The 20,995-nt window shown below is 43.0% G+C and overlaps 1 protein-coding gene across 1 annotated transcript in view; it reads right to left on the reverse strand.

Annotated features, from left to right (window-relative positions):
• Positions 1-20,995, reverse strand: part of LOC129203675 (neural-cadherin-like) — a 60,117-nt gene that overhangs the window by 23,685 nt on the left and 15,437 nt on the right. The window contains exons 2-14 of the mRNA XM_054818495.1: positions 18,099-18,293; positions 17,424-17,649; positions 15,911-16,115; positions 15,409-15,520; positions 11,512-11,761; positions 10,446-10,588; positions 9,918-10,090; positions 9,408-9,576; positions 7,928-8,098; positions 4,440-4,612; positions 4,147-4,314; positions 2,952-3,201; positions 337-464 (exon numbers count right to left, since the gene is read on the reverse strand). Of these exons, the coding sequence (XP_054674470.1) occupies positions 337-464; positions 2,952-3,201; positions 4,147-4,314; positions 4,440-4,612; positions 7,928-8,098; positions 9,408-9,576; positions 9,918-10,090; positions 10,446-10,588; positions 11,512-11,761; positions 15,409-15,520; positions 15,911-16,115; positions 17,424-17,649; positions 18,099-18,228 (2,298 nt within the window). The 5' untranslated portion in view covers positions 18,229-18,293. The remainder of the gene's footprint in view (positions 1-336; positions 465-2,951; positions 3,202-4,146; positions 4,315-4,439; positions 4,613-7,927; positions 8,099-9,407; positions 9,577-9,917; positions 10,091-10,445; positions 10,589-11,511; positions 11,762-15,408; positions 15,521-15,910; positions 16,116-17,423; positions 17,650-18,098; positions 18,294-20,995) is intronic.

The following is a 20,995-nucleotide window of genomic DNA, read 5'->3' on the forward strand; positions in this document are numbered from 1 at the left end:
AATGAGCTGAAGAGGCAAGAGTTTGGAAACATGTTCTGCAGCCACCTCCACTTGTCTTGTCATGGGAGCAACCCTGAGAATCACGCAACAGTGCTTTGTCAGAGTTGCTGGATCAGGATAAGCTCCTATGATGCAGGATCCCAAGATTGTGAACAGCGTCTTCTCTGCCTGCATCCCATATTACGCACATCAGGCATATGCTAGACAAATGCTTGACAAGTGCTGTAAGAAGTGTTTGTGGCTCATTACCCTGTCATCTGCTGTCTGTGCACTCTCACTAATTACAGTACTAAAACTCGCCTATTGGGAGGAAAAGAATTGCATGTAAGGTCAAACCTCTCCATGTAGGCCAGAATCCAAGTCCGTAGCTAACACCTGAACCACAGATGTGCCAACATCGGCTCCTTCTGGCACAGACACCTCGTAGTTAGAAGACACGAAGAATGGAACATTATCATTGACATCTGCAAAAGGAAGTGATGAGGACCACAATGAGAAAATGTTTGAAGACTTTTTTTTTTTACTGTATTTTTTTCCACAGTCATAATTCTGCTTGGAGAAAGAACTCTCATTGTTCACAGTAAGAAGCAATCCTGCTTTGGGTCTCCCCATTTTCATGGCAGCTGTCAGGAAGCCTTTTATATTTTATTAAGGGCTGATTAACATACAATGGAAATGAAAATTGCAGAGTTGACGAAGAACGTGTCTTTCCTGGCCATTGCAGGGCAGTATAGCCAGAGTTATGTTAGGCTTATCATTAGGACCCAATGATTATTTAGGGTGCAGCTGCACATTAGCCTCCTCTCATCTAACTACTGGCCAATGTCCAAAGGAAGCACGCTGATCTTCCCACTCTTGTCATCCTGCTCTAAGCCATGGGATCCTCCTTCCCATGAGCTGGATCGCGTGGCGGCCCTGTGCTCATTTGTTTCTCTGAGAGAGACTAACTTTCTGGAGAGAAAAGGGCTAGCTGTGATCTGACACGCTCTGCGGCTGCGTAGTCACCAGATCCAATGCCAGGGACATGGTGGGACTGGGCAGGTGAGGGAAGGGAAGGGCTGCAGCCAGGTCAGATTAGGCACAATGCAAAGCCACGTTAAGCATATATCAGTGCTCGTCTTGCTTGTCTTCCTTGCCTGACCCCTGTAGAGACCTAAACTGGAAAAAATATGTCCAGTGTTTTGAAGGGCCAGTTTCTGACACATTTTATCCCTAAAATTGTTGTGTGGGACCAGGTGAGCACAAGGGACAGGCAGGACAACTATGGTAGCACTGACTTGGATCTATTTAATCTGCTCTGGAATCACATCCTCCTGCTCAACCCACAGCAAACCAGTCCAGTGTTTGTCTTTGTCTGTAAGATGACTAAACTCAGAAATGCTGCATAGTCAGTCCTCTACATCTTTTTGCACTTCTCACAGTTTAACAGCCACATTTTAAGAAAGTAATTTTCCTGTGTTGTGGCACAGTACCAAAACAGAGGAGCTGTAATGACAGTTCCTCAGACCCATCTGTCTTTATGAAGAGCAAACAAAAGTCTTAATATTTCATTCTGCAAATCCGTATGCACACATTTAGTTTTACTGCTGCCACACGACTCAATTGATTCTGACACATCACTATTTGCAGGAACAATGTCCTAAATTACTTTTTTTTAAGTTGTTGGTGTGGGCTCCCCTAAACCCCAATTTTCTTTCTCTCTTATGTGCATAATAGTCTGTGAAAACTTCTTTTCTAACAGGCTTTTTCTTCGTATTTTATAGAAGAAAATCTGTCTTGTTAGAGATAAGTTTCAGCAAATTCACTGAGCAAGGTAAGGAAAATATGATGCTATGAAAGACTTCCTTTTCTGTGTGCTTATGCATAAATAAAGGACAATTCTGCATATGAAACTTTCTGGTGGTTATTTCTCTCTTAAAGGTGTTTAACTTTTTTTTTTTCTCCAGCTAATACATACATGTATGCAAACCTTTTTTTCATATGAAATACTAATTTATTGAAAATGGATTTTTGCTTGTGAGCAAAATGAAGTTTCTGCCAAATTCTGACACTAATAACTGCACTATAGGAAAAATCTTTTGGGACAGGGTCCATAATGTAAATGAGGCTCAGACCCTGACTTGAAGCACTCTTGCTCTACAAACCTGAAGGGTTTTTGCATTGGTGGACTGTGGAAGACAGGACAGTGCTGTGATAAAGCGAAGCAGGGAAGTTGGATTCCCATTCAAATTACCATGTAGGTGTCTTATTTCCATGGTGGTGAGCGAGGTAAATGTTTTTGCTGGAGACTTCATTTATTCATATTTTCATCTAAATGTCTACATATCGAAAGCAACTCCAGTAATTCTTCTAAAAGCAGGGATTAAAATCAGATTTATAGTTTTATGTGGATCTATAGTAGAGCCTTACAAAAAGAACACACTATAAAGAGGGTTGGATCAAATGTTTGAAAACTGTACCTATTGTCAGGACCCTTGCATTTCCATTTCTACAGTTTTAACCTCAATGTTAAATAGAAAATGTAACAACAACCCCTAAACAGATTGGGTTTCTGTTTGATATCTGAGCTGTTTCTCTTTCTAATAACACAGAACTTTTCTAGTAATACTTCTCTCCTTTCAATAGCTTGGGGCATTTACTAGATTTTTTTTTTCCTCCTATCAAAAGAAAATCTTTGCAATTACACTTATAAAAGCAGGCACTAGTGTTGCGTAAACATTCACACAGCCCATTTTTGCATTATCACATTTTCACATTTTACAGTTGCACTTAGAAATTGTCTCAGTCAGACCTTTTTAATAACTGCACGACTTCCTTTTACAGGATAGAAACGTACAAAGCATTCTTAGGTGGCTTGGCATTTCATGGTTGGTACCGTAATTCGGAGTGTTATACTTAAAATAACAAGACTATTGTTCCGAATGAGCTGTTCTAAGAGCAGCAAAGCTTACCTGTTATGTTCACACAAACAGTGGTAAAGGAAGCTAAAGGGGTCATTGCTACATTTTGCGCCCGGACTGTCAGGGTGAAAAACTTAGTTGTCTCAAAGTCAAGTGGTTCAGCGACTAGAAGAGAAGCAGATCCATCAGCTCTGTTTGGCTTCAGATAGAAACGAACTGGCATGTTAGTCTCTGGAACTTGACCCTCCTCCAGATTATACGTAACCCTGGGATCACCAAGAGGGGATGTGGCTTTGATGGTCTGAAGAAGAAAAGAGCCACCACATATGTTCATGAAGCGTGGGGTTGCAAATGGTAAATGTTCAGCTTGATGGCAAGAACATACATGCGTATATGTTCTTCAAGAACATACATGCCTGTATGACTTGGATAACAGACAGAAGAGAAACAGTTTACAGAGCTGAGTTTCATTTTACAACATTTAGGGTTGCTGCAGGTCTTTAATCAACAGCAAATTTACCTGCCTGTAAATGTGCCAAGCAAGAACTGCATCACTAGCTAAAGGAAATCCCTCCTCTCTCCTCCTTCCAAAACAAAAGCAATCCAAAAGGAGACTGTTTCTCCACTGAGTGGTACATTTGACCAGGCAAGATACAGAAAAACCTAAATTGTTTGCAAGTGAATGGATATTACATGCAGGAGGAGGAAGGCAGGAATTATCTGGCAATTTATGCAACAGGCTATCCTTAAAGAATAAGTCCGTGCAGGTTAAAAAGGAATTGGCTTGGGTTAGAAGGGCCCAAAGCAAACTACAGCTGTCCCATGCTGTAGTACTAAACTGAGAAAAGCTGTAGGAAAGATGCGGGCTGGCAGCACAGTCCACTGAGGATGCAGGAGTGAGGAGCCGGCCCTTGGTGGGAACGCTCGAGGATTTCCCACACAGGCAGGGCATGGGTCTCGCTTCTCATGCAGAGCCACTGCCTGCAGGAGCACACCCTGAGGGCCGTTGTTCTAAGAAGTCACTGGGAAAACTGCTGCCAGCTGAAACGCCGACCTGTTCTGCAACAGGTACTGCTGACAAACGCTAGCTGGGTACACAGCTGTGAAGGCTGGTCAGCAAACAGCACAGCGCGGTAGGGTTGCAGGGTGAGCGCCCATGCACTCTTAACACGGAGACAGAGCACAACAGAGGAAGAAGTGGAATTGAAAAGAAGGAGGGAGGGAAGTAATCGCACTTTTAACATACCACTATCTTGGTGTCACGAATGGTGTTTTCGGGGATGGTTACCCAGTATCTGCTCTGCTCCCACTGGGGTGGCTGGCTGAGTGCATTAGTGACAGTTACCATCAGCTCCACAGTGCTGCTTCTGTTCCCTCCATCTGTTGCTACAATATAGCGACTGATGCGCGTTGTCTATGAAATTAAGAAGATGGAGGATACTTGCAAACCACTTTGTGCAAATCAAGAGATTGCAATTAACCCTTTGCAATGGATTTGAGGGGTCAGAGGTTGTGCTGTTCCAAGCAGAGTTGCTTTACCTGGGATAGCAGGCAGTTCACGTATACCCAGCCCGTGCTGGGATTGATCTGGAAGTATTCCACTTGGTGCTCTAACATTGAGTATGTGACGGCAGCATTCACACCTTGGTCATTGTCATGAGCGGCAACACGGAGGAAACTCATCCCCACTGGAGTGTCTTCGCTGAGGAAGTCTTTGAAAAGACAAAGGTATTGTCAGCAGGTCTTGCTGTGATTTACCAGGCTGTGTGTAATAGAAATACTCCTGTAAAACCTCATAGTCCCCTTCAGGGGAGATTAAATGTTTCCGTAATGAGGCAGGTTATAAAGTATCATCACTAACAGAGTGCCCAGCTTCCCCCTCCCTGTCCCCTGACACGCTGGGCTGTTAGTGACGCAGGTTTACTGACTACGCCGCTGCCGGCACTCGTGCCTCTCCATGGCGGCGCTGGCAAACCCCGCACGCCCCGTGCTTCAGGTCGCAGCCCAGGCTGCTGTGCTCAGCTGCTGCTAAAAGCAGGTTGGCATCAAAAGGAATTCTGTGTGAATTGAATTAATGCCCAACGTGAGCGGCGGCAGCAGCATCGCCAGCGGGAGGCAGTAGGTAATCGCCAAGCCATGAAGACTCAGGTGATAGTGAAGATCCTCCCAGGAAGGGAGGTTTTGGAGGAGCTGCCCAGGGCAAGGGTGCAACGAGCATTTTATACATGCCCCTTTCCTTAGGTCTCAGTCCCTGTTCCCAGCAATCCACCTGAGGCAGAGGCTGTGTCTTTGTGTCCGTAGTCCTAGACAGACCAGTCCTTCCTTGACCCTGCTTTTATAAACATCATCTAAAAATCTAGTGGCAAAGAGTCACACGGCTGAAGTACTCAGTGCACAGAAGAGTAATTAATTTTGTCTTCCTAAAGCCTGACTCCTGGCAGGAACACCAACAAAATGATGGGAAATCATGAGCAATCATTTCCTACTCCCCTCCTCTCTGTGAGGCAACAATTCCATGAAAAGCTATCGCATCCTGCCGGCTGCTTCTCTTCCACACCCGAGTCTTTCGATTGCTCTGATCTGACTTTGGTCCTGCTCTTCCCTCCATCCTCAGCCATCCAGCCCCAATTCCTCCTCCAAGCAGCCACGGGTGCTTGCCTGACCGGGTTTTTGAGCCATTTCCATGCACTAAGGCTCCATCAGCTCATTGTATTGAAACTGTCTTGGCAGTGGGACGGCTGTCACAGTTAGGTTTAGACAACCCAGTCAGTCTATTTAATCACTTCTTATTCAGAAAACATTTCATATCTTTGACCTCCCTCGTATGAGTCTCCTTTAGCATTTTCAAGGTGGGACAATCAGAATTACACACTGTTTATAAAGTGAAGTGGTCATATTTTCTGTTTTGGTTTTCTCCCTTAATATCTACAGGCTATGGCAGTGGGGCAATAAAACCTTAAACCACAACAACTGCTTGCTCCATGAACAACAATTTGAGCTTTAATTATCTTCCCTCATCCCCCAGGACATGTAATTGGCTTAGGATTCATGTCCCTGGTATGTCAGTAACAGCCAAAGCTACTCTCAGAAGAGATTCACTGGCACTAAAGTAGATTAATGAAAATGGAATTTATTGCTAAGAAACACTGTAAAAATAGCCTTTTTTTGTGTGTGTTTAAATTTGTGCTTTTATAGTCAAATCTTGTTAAATCTCATTATAAGAAAAAATACAAAATTACTTGGAAGGGCCGTACTCTCTCATTTCATGTACTTCTGCTTGCTGCTGGCATAACTCTAACACTTGCTATACCATCCCTACTGCACAGAGTTAAGCATTTCTTTAATGTCTGTTTTGCATGCAGATGATAAGATGCATGGCTTAAATCAGGGATTTGACCAACATCCTAATGCAGAGGAATAAAGAACCAGCAGTTTCCAGGAAGAATAGAAACCTATGACTAATAGCATTTGATCTTGTTGGAGAAGAAGCTATTTTTAATTCTGTGACGTACAAACATTGATTACTTATGTATAGATGCTGGAAAAGTGCTATGCATGAAGTGACCTCATTATCTGCAGTTTCCCCATCCCAAAGGACTGCCTTTGCTTCAGGACCTTTGCTGGTTCCCTGTGTTCATGAAAAAAGAAAAAATATCTGCCCATTCCTCAGAAGTGCTGAAGCAATCATAATTACTAAACACAACCTCTCAGCATCACCACTTTTAAATAAAAATAAAAATAATAATTAAAAAAAAATCCCAGGCAGTTTCACCTGAAGGACATGTTTGAAGGTAAGTAGAAAGGTTCATTTTTGCACAAACATTACCTTTATCTCAAGGACTTCTCTGCTCCGTCCTAAAATATTTCTCTCCAGTGAGATCACTCCCACCTGACTTCTCAGCACTGCTTTGGCCAGGTTTGCAGAAACCCCTGGTAGGAATGCAGAAATGGCTGTTCCCAATCTGCACATTTTAACCAATTTGGCACTTGGGAGTTAGTCACTATAAGATACTCTAAAAGGTGCAACACAATTTTCTTTCTGTCCTTGTGCATAACTCTGAAGTGCAGATGTATACTTAGACTCTATCCTAGCAGTGACTTCTCCTCCTTGTTAAAATCCTGCCGTGCAAGCATCCAACCTCTTTTTGAATCCTGCTAAAATGCTGGCCTCCGTGATGCTAAAAACTACTTACTTACGAGGCATATTCTTTTTAATAAGGCATTGGTCACTGCTTTGCCCTACATGACATTTCCATAGAACATGTCTCCAAAACAGATCAGCTGTCACATGCTTCATCAACCATTTTGACCATCTTTGGTGAGGCAACTATGCAAGGAAGGGCTTGTCCTAGTCCAGCAGCTAGGGAGTATGCCAGTCACTTGTGGGTGACATCGAATGTAGAGGGTGCAAGCGTACTAGGTGCAGGATTATACTGGAGAAGTGGCGAGTGGAATTAAATCCAGGACTGATGAAAAGCACGTCGTGTGGGAACAACAAAGGGAATGGCACCAGAGCAAAAGGGAAAAGCTAGCTCAACAGCACAGTTACAGGAGGCATTGGAGCTCACCGCCAAGCGCGGGCTGTAAGCCAAGGATTTTGGGCTGTTTGACAAGAGATAAATACCGCTCCAGCCTGTTCGCACAGAGGAGCTGTGTTAAAGAGACACAGATGACAATTGCTCTTCTAGTTGGGGTTGATGACTTCTCAGCTAGGATGTCATGTTTTGTGTTGGGACATCGAATAAAAATTCAGTATGCAAAAAAACTGGGCAGGGCAAAGCCGCAAAGGGAAGGGATCGGCTCTGCCTAATCTGTAAGAGTGAAGACTGTCAATGTATTTAAGAGTATTGCAATGAATGAAGAGGACACTGATCAATTCTGCATATTTCCACTGGTGATGGATTAAGCAGTACTGGCTTAGTGGTCAGCAAAGAAAGACTCATCACCTAAAAACTGATCACAGTTATCAGGAACTATTAACTAGGTTCATGTAGCAGTACTGGGACAGGTATTTCAGACACACTCACACTGATAGCGACTGTTCTCAAACTTGGGATCGTTGTCATTGACGTCAGCAATAAGGACGGTGATCTGACACACGCCGATCAGCGGTTCCTGTGCCTGGTCGGTAGCAGTAACAGACAGCGTATACTCCCTCTGCTTCTCCCGGTCAAAACTCTGTGTGGTTGTGATGACTCCTGGGAACACAGACACCTCCTGTTCTGCACTTCACAGCCTTGGGACTGAATTTGCAGAAAGGGACCAGCACGTCTCACGCACGAGAGGAAGTTCTGACCGCACGCAGCACAAGCGTCAAGCTTAATTCACACCAACCCTGCAATGTGTGTCTTGGGCAAGACCGACTCCAATTCCCCTGTCTCTCCTCTTCTACATGCCATGTACTGCCAGTGGTCAACAGCCTTCTCTCCTGCTGCCCTGATAAGGAGCTTCAGTCTGAGTACCTGCTTATCTCGCTCCTCATGGAGCAGAGAAGGATTTTCTCCTCCTCACCGGGAGGCCTCTCTTAGGTTTACTCCAGTGACAGTCCAAGTAACTGAAAATTTCAGACAGCTCATTATTACTCTGTGGAAGAGTCACACACACACAGAAGGCGCAAGTGATGTGACCAAAGTCACCTCTACTACAGGAGCTGGAGGCTGCCTTGTTGAACAGAATAAAATAGGGTAAAATCATGTAGCTCAGTTAATAAATCAAACAATTTTCTCCAAATCTTCAGCTTTTCCTCTCTACTGTCCAGGTCTCTCCCTGTCTCAGCTCTTTTCTTCTGGTTGGGAGACTTTAAACTGGCTTCTTGAGGCCACTTCCAGACCTGTGTCTCTTCTATGCTAGGGACCTGGATTCTGCTGCTCTGTTGTCAGCCCTTCCAGTTTCCTGTGCAGTCCTGGACATGCAAATATCACATCTTACTGTTTTGACTATAGAAACTTCAACAACTTTTATAACTCCTTCATCTGAAATGCATCAAGAGTGTCTGTCACTGCCCTGTTCTGGTAGAAGGGTTTTGCCTCTATACACACTGCACCGGACCTCCTATTTGTGCATGAGATGAGAAATAAACCATTTTAAAGAACTGTCAGGCCACACTGAAGGGAAGAACAAACTCCATCTGTTAGAGTCACACTTTCTGCTCTGTATTTTTATAGCTATGCTTGATCCAATAGGAAAATAACTGATACAGAATAGCTTTTTATCTTCTTATTGAACTGGGGTTTGTTTCCCTACTTAATTTGTCATTTAAATCACTATCATCTTAATTTAAACTATGTGCACGACTATCCACATAGTCAGAACTTTTCCCAGTGTTTATTCTACAAGCTGCTATAGCTAGCCCTGCAGTTACACTGTTAAAGCATGAGCCCACATGGATGCTACATGCTCCCTCTGCTTCTCCCAGTCAAAACTCTGCGTGGTTAACTCCTACAGTGGCATTTTCATTACGATACAACAGCATTTTCTTTTTATCTCAGTAACCTGAAAGCTACTGACCTGTGTCTGGATCAATGCTGAAACCTAGGGAAGATCCATCTCGGTGCATGAGCCCATACTTCACCTCTCCATTAACGCCGAGGTCTGCATCGTAGGCTTCTACCTGTAGCACATACGTGCCTGGAGGCTGATTCTCCAGAACCCAGGTGCTGTCGCTGTAGTAAGCGCACTAAAAATACACCCAAAGATCCAACCCTATTTATTACACAGAGCCACATGAATTCTCTGCACAGCATCAATATTTTTTCCAGCACATCTGAGAAAAACTCAGAAGAAAATCACTTCTATTACTTATACTCACAAAAGAAATCAAGCTCTAAGGGAGAGGAAGGAAAAAAAAATAAAGACTTTGATCTGTAAGTATGAAGCAAGCTGTCTGCATGTTCTTTTACAGATTTGTCTTGCTCTGCAACACAGTCCCTTCAGCCCACCAGCAATCACCGGTAGCCAAGAGGAGTCTATAACCCCAGTTACGGATGGGAAAAGAATATCTGCAGAAAGACATCTTACCTCTCTGAAGACAGGCTTGTTGTTATTAATATCATTAACTCCTACAATAACCTCAGCAAAACTGCTGAGAGGGGTGGGTCCCCCCGAGGCATTGTCATCTATCGCAGTGATGTTCAATGTGTATCGTGGCCCTTTCAGGTTGGGTGGTGGGTTTCTGCGGAGTTTAATGATACCTAAATTTGGAAGCATAAGGTGTCATTTTATTTTACTGTGTAAACAAACAAACAAAATCAAGTGAGCATCACATTTGTCTGCCGCTGTATTGTTGGTTCAGTTTGTATTTTGGTCGCAAAGCATAGGAATCAGTCATCTCCGACCGTACAGTCCTTGGACCAGGATGCCAGGTTTTGGTTGATATTTGGAGAACAACCATCATATCAAAGAGCTAATTCTCACTGATACAAAGCATCCCCCCATTTGCAGATTATATAAATATGGTGCTTTCTTATGTTTTTTGCCACACAGGTGAAGCACAGTCAATACAGATTAGACCAGTAAATAACTGTGTTGTAAAGCCTCTTTCCGTACCTTTCTGACTATCCAGTTCAAAGTTGCCCTCCTCATTGCCTCCTGTAATCAGATATAGCAGCCCATCTCCATCAGGGTCCTTTGCCCGAACAGTAGCCACTAAGGTGCTGGGACCAGCATCTTCCGAAAGGAAAGTTCTGTAACTGATGGACATAAGGGAGCAATGGCACCACATTCAGTATCAGAATAACCATCACCATGTTAACCATCAGGCAAGATTATACATTCATTATGAATGTAATTTTTTTTAAGCTTTGGGCATGCAATCATGGAATCTTTAATCAGTTTAAGACAAGACTGATCATCTTTGTTCAGTATAGGGTATGCATTTTAGGACTGCAATCCTGCATTTTTCGTATACGTAATTTGCAAGGATCTTTTGGAAGATATCAGTATGCTCCATACTACATCGCACTGCAAACCAGGATCACTTATCTCCTAAAGATGAGAAAAAGGACTAGTATCTGTCATGCAGTGTTTCTTACATCCCCATATACTAAGAGAAAGCATCAGAAACTGGAGATGAATGTAAAACTGTATTTCATTTTGGAAATAAATATATGTACATTTTGTCTTTAAAACATGTTCGTACTTTAACCTTGTGCAAAAAATAGAAATTGTATTCATTCAGGAAAGGAAAGAAGGCATTTTAAACAAGTAGGGCCTCATGAAATTAGCTTACAATACAATCTGCAGATGATAAAATTCAGTTTTAATGTTTGCTAACTACCATCTTCATCTGTCATATATTTATACATGGACGAACACTTTGAGACCTAGAAGTCAACACAGTCAAAATCATTCCCTATGGAGTTAGGACTTTTATTCATTCTGTTCTTTATAAAGTCAATATGCTGGTATCACAAATGGTGTATTTTATTTTTTTTTATACAATCTAGAAATGAAAGGCCAACTTCGAAAGCCTTTCTTCATACAAATTACCCTTTGATTTCACTGGTACTTATAGCTGCACAAAACAAGAAGTGACCTTTTAGGCAGGCGTTATTAAGGGTACACGTATGAACAGCATCTTTAAAAACCAAAGCAGGTGTTCAAGCTGGCTTACACAGACTGGGAGAAGACAGGAGCCTCGTCATTCACATTGGCCATTCGAATCCGCACAGACGCCGTCCCTGTCCGAGGCGGATGTCCTTTATCGACAGCTATCACCACAAACTCATACATATGGTTTGCTCGCTCAAAGTTCAGCCTCTGGTTAGAATTGATGACCCCATGATGCGTGATGGAAAAATCAGTGCTCTGGATGAAGTAAGCGATCTCAGAGTTGGAGCCAGAGTCGCAGTCTGTTGCAAGCACTATTAGAGAACACATTTAACAGAACAGTCATGCGGCAAAAGAGGTTTGGTTATGATATTTCCTACCAAGTCAACTTCAGATACTTTTTTTTTTTTTTTTGAGAACAGATGCCACCTAAAATCTGTTTTATCCATAAAAAGCCTTATTTTTGTGGTAAGAGTCTGGGAACTTAGCAGGAGGCTGGGAGTAAAAAAGCAAAACAACACTTCCCCCCGCTCCAACCCAGCCTGAGAGATGGCAGCAAGGTGAGTTTGGAAGAGAGCTGTGATCCCAATACTACACAACATGCTTTGTACAAATAACAGTCAACACTGGTAATTACCGCACAATCAATATGCACGTTGGTAGAACGTTATCAGTCATAAACTGTGTCCTCACTCTCTCCGGGGGATGCCATTCGAATTTAATTAGCTCCCAGCTATGTTATAGCTAAAGTACTTTTTAATTACCTGGCACTTCAAGGTACAAAGAGTGATTAAACATTCCTCCCCAGCAAGTGTTTAATCAGTAGGTTGGGTGTCCCATCTGCTCTGAAGCAGCAAATCAGCAGAACAAAGAGCTAGAGCTCACAGTGTAGCATCAAAAGTGATTCTTAAGAGCAGGAGCTCACCTCTGTAATTACCCTGCCATTTTTCTAGCCAAACAATGAGGCGTCACATCATACTCACACTGGTATTAAACAAACTCCTTATTCTACCAGGAGGACACAGATGCAGCCATGGTGGTAGCACAAAGCCTTTCGGAAGGGATTTCAGTGCCCGTAACAAGCACATGGACATGCTGGCAGACAGCTACAGCATCATCCAAAAATGAGATGAAGAAACAATGACTGGTCACAATCAGAATATCAACTCAAAACAGGAAAGGGGAAGAGACGGATTTCAAGAAGTGCAGTAAAATGCTGTGCTTAGTTGCAAAAAATCTTTACCTGTTATCTGCCTGTGTTAGTTACTCATCCTGGTTTAAAAAGACATTTAGGATGGTTGTAACATTTTGTTTAACTTCTCTCAAAATCCTGCTGTGAATAAATACTTGGGTGTGTTACAGACTACCAAAGCAAGGGCTTTAGAGTTAATCACTCTCTTGCTGTACTGAAAGATGAAATGTATTAAAAACCCAAGAAAGACTGAAATGAAAGTGACAACCTCATTAAGTTTAGTGGTCAATTATTGGTTTTAGAAAGACGTGCAGAAAGTGATAAACATTTGATTTGAAAAGTTCTGATTTAATCTAGAGTAATTACCGAGACATTGTAATCATTCACAAAAATACATTTTATGTGCTTAAAGATCATGCTTTTTTTCCCCCAGATGTTTTCTGGCAAATAGGAAACACAATGCTTACTTGTACGTGACAAAGGCATGCCTTACTTCCCAATAGCAACTGGGAATTCCATTCCCCTGCCATTTTCATTCCATCCTGCAAACTGATCTGCATTGCAAAGGTATTTCGAGGATCATATAGCAACTACAAGCAGGTCTGTGCTAGCTCTACCCATGCTTTAAGCTAGCTTAGTGCAAGCTAAGCCCAGTTCAAAGCCTAGTATGTCAGCACAAAGTTGCCAACCACAACTCTAAGCCTTGTTTTGCTGGCACAGTGGTGCAGCTGAAGTACATTAACCCCTGCTGAGACCATACCTCCATGCTTTTCGGATCATAGCTTGTTTGCATCCAGACATTTTAATGCATATGCAGTCAGCATAAATCTGCCTGTAATGACAGACCGACTCAGCTAGCGTAGCATCAGCACTACAAATATGATATAAGCCAAACTTTGAGTGTGTTAAAATAAGAATGGTTGATGACTGAAACCTACATTTACATTATCCAGTTTTAACAAATGGCATATGTCATGGTATCTTTTTCACTGCCATCAATTGCAACCCAGTCAGTCACAGAATGGCAAAGGTTGTTCTGAATTTGCTTTTTTTATAGCCCCTCAAGGAGCTATAGCGAGGGTAAGAGCTGTTTGGTTTTTTTTTTCCCTGAGATGATAGTTGATTTGACAGTCACAGTTCATGGCGCAGCACTCATCCGGCACAAGGACTGCACGTACTGCTTCCTTGCGGCCACTACCAACGCTGCTCGACCTTCACCCACCCATTTTCACTGACTGTCACTATACTTCCACTTCACATTTTCTTTTTTAAGAAGGCTCTTTCTCTTGAAATGTACCCCATATGGCAAGACAACCAAACAGGATGGAATTGCAAACCATACTGCACAGCTTTGCCGTTCTGCTTGCTTTGGACACAGGGTGTACTTTTCTTCCCCACAACCAGGTGAATTTTGATCAGCTTTACAAGTCTCCTGGAGAGAAGACCATTCATCTTTTTAGCAAAAACCACATGCTTACGAATTTTTAGGAGTTGATCAATTTATTTCTTGCCAAGAGCCATTAAACCAAAAAAAATGAGCCACAGCAAGCTCTGAACTCTCTTGATAAGTATTTAGAGAAAGCAGACCCTTGTTATCAGCTTGTGGCTACGCAAGGGAAGCTAAGCTTCTTATCAACACTGTGTCCTGCACGTGTTCAGCTTCAAATTCAGGAAATTTACATTGTTGTCTTCAAAAGACATGTTAATTTTTGCTAAGTCTTGCCTTGGCGCTTACCCGTTCCTCACACGGTTCATTACCCTGCTGAGGTCTCAGCTCGTGTTCCCGTTACTGCCCCTACTTCCAGCTTGAATACTGACAGTGCGCCTGTAAGCGTTCTCCCAGTTTTAGGCAGAACACATCTGTGGCACGTATCGCATCGTGACAGACTACATCGGATCTTGAGACATCTTTGAAAGCATTTAACTCACACCAGTAAAACAGGTTGGAGAATGGACTTTAATTCCTTGTCTGTTGGGCTCCGTAGACTGAGACAAAAGATGCAGCATCATCCAAGTTCAATCCATATTTATGCAACCACAGTATTTTGAGAGTGACCTTGAAGTTTTGGTTGGAATTTAGGCCTTAAAATTATTTCCAGCAGATCTAATCTTTCAACAGGAAACTATTCTAGCCTCTAAAAAGGTCATCTGTGCACTCAGGGATTACGTGCAAGTGATCTGTGGCCATCTCAAACACAACAAACTTGGAATGATGGCTGGTAAGCCACAGCCATAAATATACAAGTTCACAAGCTTTCCAAAGGTTTCTCCTTTAATGCTTTGTAAGTCAATTATACAGCATTAATGTGTATTTGATAAAACTAGCTGCCCATTTAAAAAAAAAAAATGTTTTTTTTCTTAACACACTATGAAAAGAAAAACTAGTTGCAGTTGCTTCCTGGACACAAAAAGATGACCAAGCTGAGTTAAAAGACAGCCACAAGATTTAAAGGAAACAAGTTATGGTGATCCAGTAAGTCACTGCCTGTCAGCTGCCTTAACTGCTCCCGGGGCTACCACAGGATCCTTCCCCGGGCACAGCTGTGTGACCCAGCATGGTGGTCCTCACCTCAAGACACTCTCGACTCCACTTCCAGGATACCTAAAAGCCACCTATACACCTCCAGGATGGCTGCCATCCACATCTTACAAAGGCAGTGCCTGCTGCGGAGGAGCCGGCACTTCCTCACGGTAAGAACACAAACATGTAACACAAAACTGGCGGGTCCATGGCAAGACTGAAATGAAAGGTACCAGGATGATTCTCACCTTGCAGTAGAGACGTGCCGACAGGAATGGTTTCGGGAATGTTGTCTCTGCTGTAAATGGAGTGCTGGAATTCGGGAGAACAGTCATTTTCGTCGGTGATATGGACCATGACCTGAGACAAAAGGACATGCTGAGAGGGGATTTTAGTTTCTACGCTTAGGAAAAGGGGGCACCTTGTTCTGGACACTGCCTGGGCGGTCATTGCTTTAGCTGCTGTCCCGTCCTTACGCCTCTGCTGCTAAACTTTTCCTCACACTGCTGTAACACAGAGAAGTAGCGTCTCCTTAAGACCCAAGCAGATGGGAAGCAAAGCCAAAGAGGTATTTCCAGAGCCTAGATCTGAACCCAGATCGGAGCCCAGCCTTCTGCCTGCACCAAAAGCCCTCCTTCCTCCCGAGCATCTTCACGAGTTTTCTAGGCTATCCCGATGTGTAATCGGTCCTGTTAACGAGGTAACAAAGATTGCAGAGGCAGTGGGTAGGAAGTGAAGTGATCCACGTACCTCAGTCACGCTGCTAAGAGTGCTCTCAACTTCCACGGCTTTCAGTAAGAGGTGATAGAGGTGGTGCTCACTCTCGTAGTCCACGGGGTGGGTCAGGCTGAGCTCTCCGCTCTCCTGCCTCACCCTGAAGAGCCCGCTGGGGTTCGTCAGCAGAGTGTACGAAAGAGGCTGGCTCTGGAACGAAACTGCCTCAACAACTGCTACTCTGTAAAGAATGAGAGAATAACCCTTTGCGTCAAAACAACAACAACAAAAGCTGTCTCCTGAGCACCAAGAAAACAAAGATGAGGACGATGAAAGGTGAATTGCTCGCTCTGTCAGTGTTGGGTTTAGCTTTGTATTCAGACTGGAAATCCCGGTGCTACAGAGAGCCCACCTACCCTCTCTTCTCCCACCAAACTGATCCCCTGACATAGCAGGGCTGGGATAACAACCCATTTCAACCCCCTACTAACATGAAAACACCTTTTTCTTCCCTTCCAAATACTTGACAGCAGTTAACTCATTTAGCTTCAGTTACAGAGATAACTGTGCTACTACACTTTTGACTTTCTTTGAAGCTGTACATTCAGAAAAGAAACTGGTTCAGAGATGGATGGGAAACCCACAAAGCACAGGGCCTTTCCAGACCCTGCTGTTCCCCTTGTCAGGACATGAAACGAATGTTTGTGTCCCTGCTGTGACTTGTGCTTTGAAGCTCCATCTCTCGCAGCAGTCTCTGGCCAGCGTGACAATATACTGTAAGCCTATCTCAGTGAAAGCTCCAGGGAAGGAGACGATTTTCCCTTCTCCTCCTCATTCAGTCTCTTTTAAGAAGTGGCACATCTCCAGCAATTTTTCCTACTTCAGCCTTATTTTGAGGCTTCCTCCTCCCTAAAGGCCCTATGGCACTACTCCACCTGCTACTTGATGCCTTAAAAGCCCATGCTGCTCTCAAGCAGCTGAACAGCGACAATAAAACCAGATCCAGCTCAGCAGCATCTCCCCACTGCGGCTTGGCTTAGCTACTCTTCACGCACTGGCAGAGCCCCTTGGAGACTGAGCTGTATCTATTTGCACTTCACACTTGTTATCTCAAGAGTCTGGCAATGTCTTGCCTTTCTAAAAATGTAAATACAAGTCAAACGGGATACAAACAACTCCAAATCTGGTTAATTAAAAGACAGCATTTTTCAAGCACTCATTTATATCTGAAGTGTTCCAGGAGATGTGTAGCCAGGAGTTTGGCTGTTTTAATTGATGATGCAATGCAATGAGACCTCAAGCGCATTAAAATAATAATTTCAGCAGAATTCCAGCATCCCAGACTACACCACATGCCACACTGGAGACTTTCATACACCAGAAAAGGCATCATTTCTTTTAAAAAACACAATGCTATTTTTAAAGTGTAACAGGCAAACACATATGCATAGCCCTGAGAAGTAACAACACAAAAATTTCACTTTATTGCGCTCTGTAAAGTTCCTCTCAGACTCCAGGGAGGGACCTCACCTAACAAAGTAAAACTTACTTTTCTCCTGCTGGAGTGTTTTCAGGGACAAACACACTGTAGGACATGTTAGTGAACTGCGGAGGTCGGGAGCCTGCCAGGATGGAAATGGAGGCGTAGGGGCTTTTGTTGCCGTACTCATCGGAGGCTTCCACAGTAACCACGTACTCCTTGTTCCACGTCAAAGGCAAGCCAGTCGTCATGATAATGCCAGTGTCCTTATCTACTCGGAATCGCTCTTCGCCACCTATCAATATATGCACAAAACTGGTCTGAAAAATGCCCCACAGCAAGAACGTCTGCATCTTTACTATTTTAAGGTAAGCTATCCTCAAATCATCTACTTATATGCTTGCATGCACTTCTTTTTTGCTCTCCAGATGTGCACCTTATCTCGCACTCACACCGTGCTCTGCTGACCAGCGCAGTGTAAAAGAGATGAGAGCAGGTGAGAACACGGTAAGGCTGCAAACGGTTTCAAAATAGAAGTAAAGCAAAGAAAGTGGCAGCAAGAAAGATTCCCATCCACATAACTGTTTTACTTAAAGCACCTCCAGCTTCTACTTGCTGTACCTGCTGTATCTTTAAGGATTCCCCAGGGGAAAAAATCTATCAATGAAATGATAAAATGGGAAATTGTTAAAAAAAATCTGCAATTTAACAGAATTTTACCTTTTTTTTTCAGAATAGTCCTACCTGCAATGAGTGTGTAAGTTATCCCAGCACTGGTGTTTTCATTGTTGCTGTAATATGCGACAAGCTGGTAGATGAGAGTGCCTTTTCGGGCGTCTGGATCGACACGGGCCAGGTAGGGGTATGGGTACATGCCCCAGGACAGAAGTTCCTCTTCTGGAGCAAGGAGTGTCACGTGGCAGAGGTACCAGTCATTATCTGCAAAAGATGTGTGGATTTCTAGACAGCTTGTTCACACACTTTAGTCAGGAATGTTTAAGATCTTATCCGTTAGTATCTGTAAACAAACTGGATTGCCCATCACATCCATCCTATCGCATGCACAAAAAATTCAGTACAGATACAGACTTTGGTGGCTCGATGTGCATCAAATGCAGTTAACAAGTAATTTAAAATATTTTTAATAATAGCTTTTAATTAGTTAGATATGCATATTAAATACTATGTCGGTTATACTACTTGCTATGACATAGTTTTAAATGCGTACTTATCCAGACTAGGATGAAATTTGGCCTTTTTATTTTCAACAAATTCAGCATAAACGTTGCCCGTTTTACCAAATCAGGTTTAGGGCGTATTAAAATATTTCTCTCAAAATGCAGTGGAAGTGGTAAGCACTCCAAACTCCCTACAATTCTTCCTGCTCCAACACTAATTTGTTTAGTTTTCTCAAATGACTGGATATTCAAGGAAAGGCAGACATGCCTTCCCCTTCCGCCCCCAGCATCCCATCTGGTTGCATCTCAGGTGAGTGAAACACCAGCTTTGAAACGGACCCCCCCGCCTCCTAAGGCAAAGCCTTGGGCTTTGGTTCTGCGGGGAGAGGCAAGCGAAGGGGCAGGTCAGCCAGCAGCTGCAGGGAGACAGCAAACCCTCTGCAGTGGCAGGGGAAGCAGAGCACAAACTGCTCTCTGCTGGGCATGAAAGATCTGGGGTTGGGAGCAAGCACGCCTGCATGAATCCCTGGAGAAAAACGGCACGTATGTTGACTGCGCCTGTATTGTTTTGTCGGTAAGAAATGAACTCCCATACCTAAAACAACGGGTGCAGATGATTGCGTCTGCCCAGCTTGGACTGTCAGACTTGGGAGCAGTCTGGAAGGACCCGCACCACTGAGTATCTGACCCAGATCTTCTCTGATCTCCGACTGGTAGCACAGTCTGAGGGCATACAGGTAGCAGCATTGACTGTCAGTGGGACGACGCCTGGGATCACCCCAGATCTGCCACCACTAGTGCCAGGCCAAGGAAAGGAGTGAACCCCTGACATGCAGAAGGGCTGTCCACAGAGAAGAATGAGAAGGAACCTTGTACTGCAAAGATACTCGTAGAGATTTAATCTCAGTATTTTTACCTCTTGGGAGACCTAAATTCGAAGCTTTTGAACTCTGAGCAACTTGCTAACAGATGCTAAAGGTACCTATGAGCTTCTTGAAGAAATTTTCCTAAGCACATTTGTGGTCCAGAAGTGACCTTGAGATTTGACTTCAAATAAAAATGAATATATTATTGAATATATAAAATAAGTTCAGATTCAAAAAAAGAAACTAAGTGTAGAAGGAGGGGGAAGTAGAAAAGTACATTTGAGAAATGCACATTGTCTGCCTGATAAAATATGATCACACACTTGAACAAGCTGCACTGAGGCTGCAGGTTTGATAAGGGCTACACCACTATCAAAGAAACACCCACCTGGGTGTACGTATGTCTCATACAGGAAATGCTTGATATCTGCCTTCAGGAAGGCCACATTTCACATAGGATGGAAGAGGACAGCAGCATGGGGACAAAACCAGCACTAAAGGCAAGAAGTAAGCTAGAAGTTCCCAACAAATTTTAACTGTAGACCTCAGGGATCCAATACTAATAAAAGACTACCCACTGATAGAGACATTGGCTGACACGCAAGATCTGTATTTACAAGCAGCCTTACCCCACAATAAAAATATGTGCTGGATAGTTTTACCAGAGATAATCACTCACTGGAGGGAAAAGACTTCATTAAAGTTTTGTTTTTTAAAGTATTTAAAATATTTAAAATATTTAAAATAATTTAAGACATGGTTTCTTTAACTAGAGGAAATTCTTAGATTACATGGTTTCTGGTTTTCTAATGTACTGATATGACGTACATGGGAACATTTGGTAAACATGCTCTTCTAAGAATTTTTTTTCCTCTGTATTGCTCAGTGCAACACAAGGCACGACCCTCAGCACAAGCTAGTGGCTCACAAGCACAGGTCTAGTATTTTATCCATAGCCGAGCAGAAGGGCTGAGAAACACATGTCTTAATTAATCCGGCTATCAACAGTGTCATTTTGCTAGGGCCAAGTAACAGAACGAAAACTTGTAGGCACGCAACATTAAAAAATATTTTTGTTTATTCATTGGTCTAATTAAGGCAGTTCTAATTTCTGCAGTAATGAGTATCTAGTCAAGTGTTTTTCCCATTTAGTGAAGCCTAGAGAATGATTTCAAAGAATTATAATTATATGGCTTATTCCTTAATATTGTCCCATGTAGGTGATCCAAGTGTTAAATAACAATCAATAATGAAGTCCTACTCCTGCTGTAAGAATTGTAAAAAACATCACCCTGTCAAAATGTCAGCCCTAAACCAGACCTTATAAAAGGACAGACAAGGGAATAAATTTCACTGCGTTCAGAACACCATGTCAGGGGACATATTTGTCCTGTTCAAATTAAATATAATTTTATGGACTTTTACAAAAACTTCACCTCCTCCCTCTCTGAAATGTATATTTAAATAGACTAGTAGAATCATAGAATCATTTAGGTTGGAAAAGATCTTTAAGATCATTGAGTCCAACCATGAACCTAACACTGCCACATCCAACCACTTAACCATGTCCCTGAGCACCACATCTACATGGCTTTTA

This window comes from Grus americana, chromosome 2, assembly GCF_028858705.1.
Source record: "Grus americana isolate bGruAme1 chromosome 2, bGruAme1.mat, whole genome shotgun sequence".
Taxonomy (NCBI): domain Eukaryota; kingdom Metazoa; phylum Chordata; class Aves; order Gruiformes; family Gruidae; genus Grus; species Grus americana.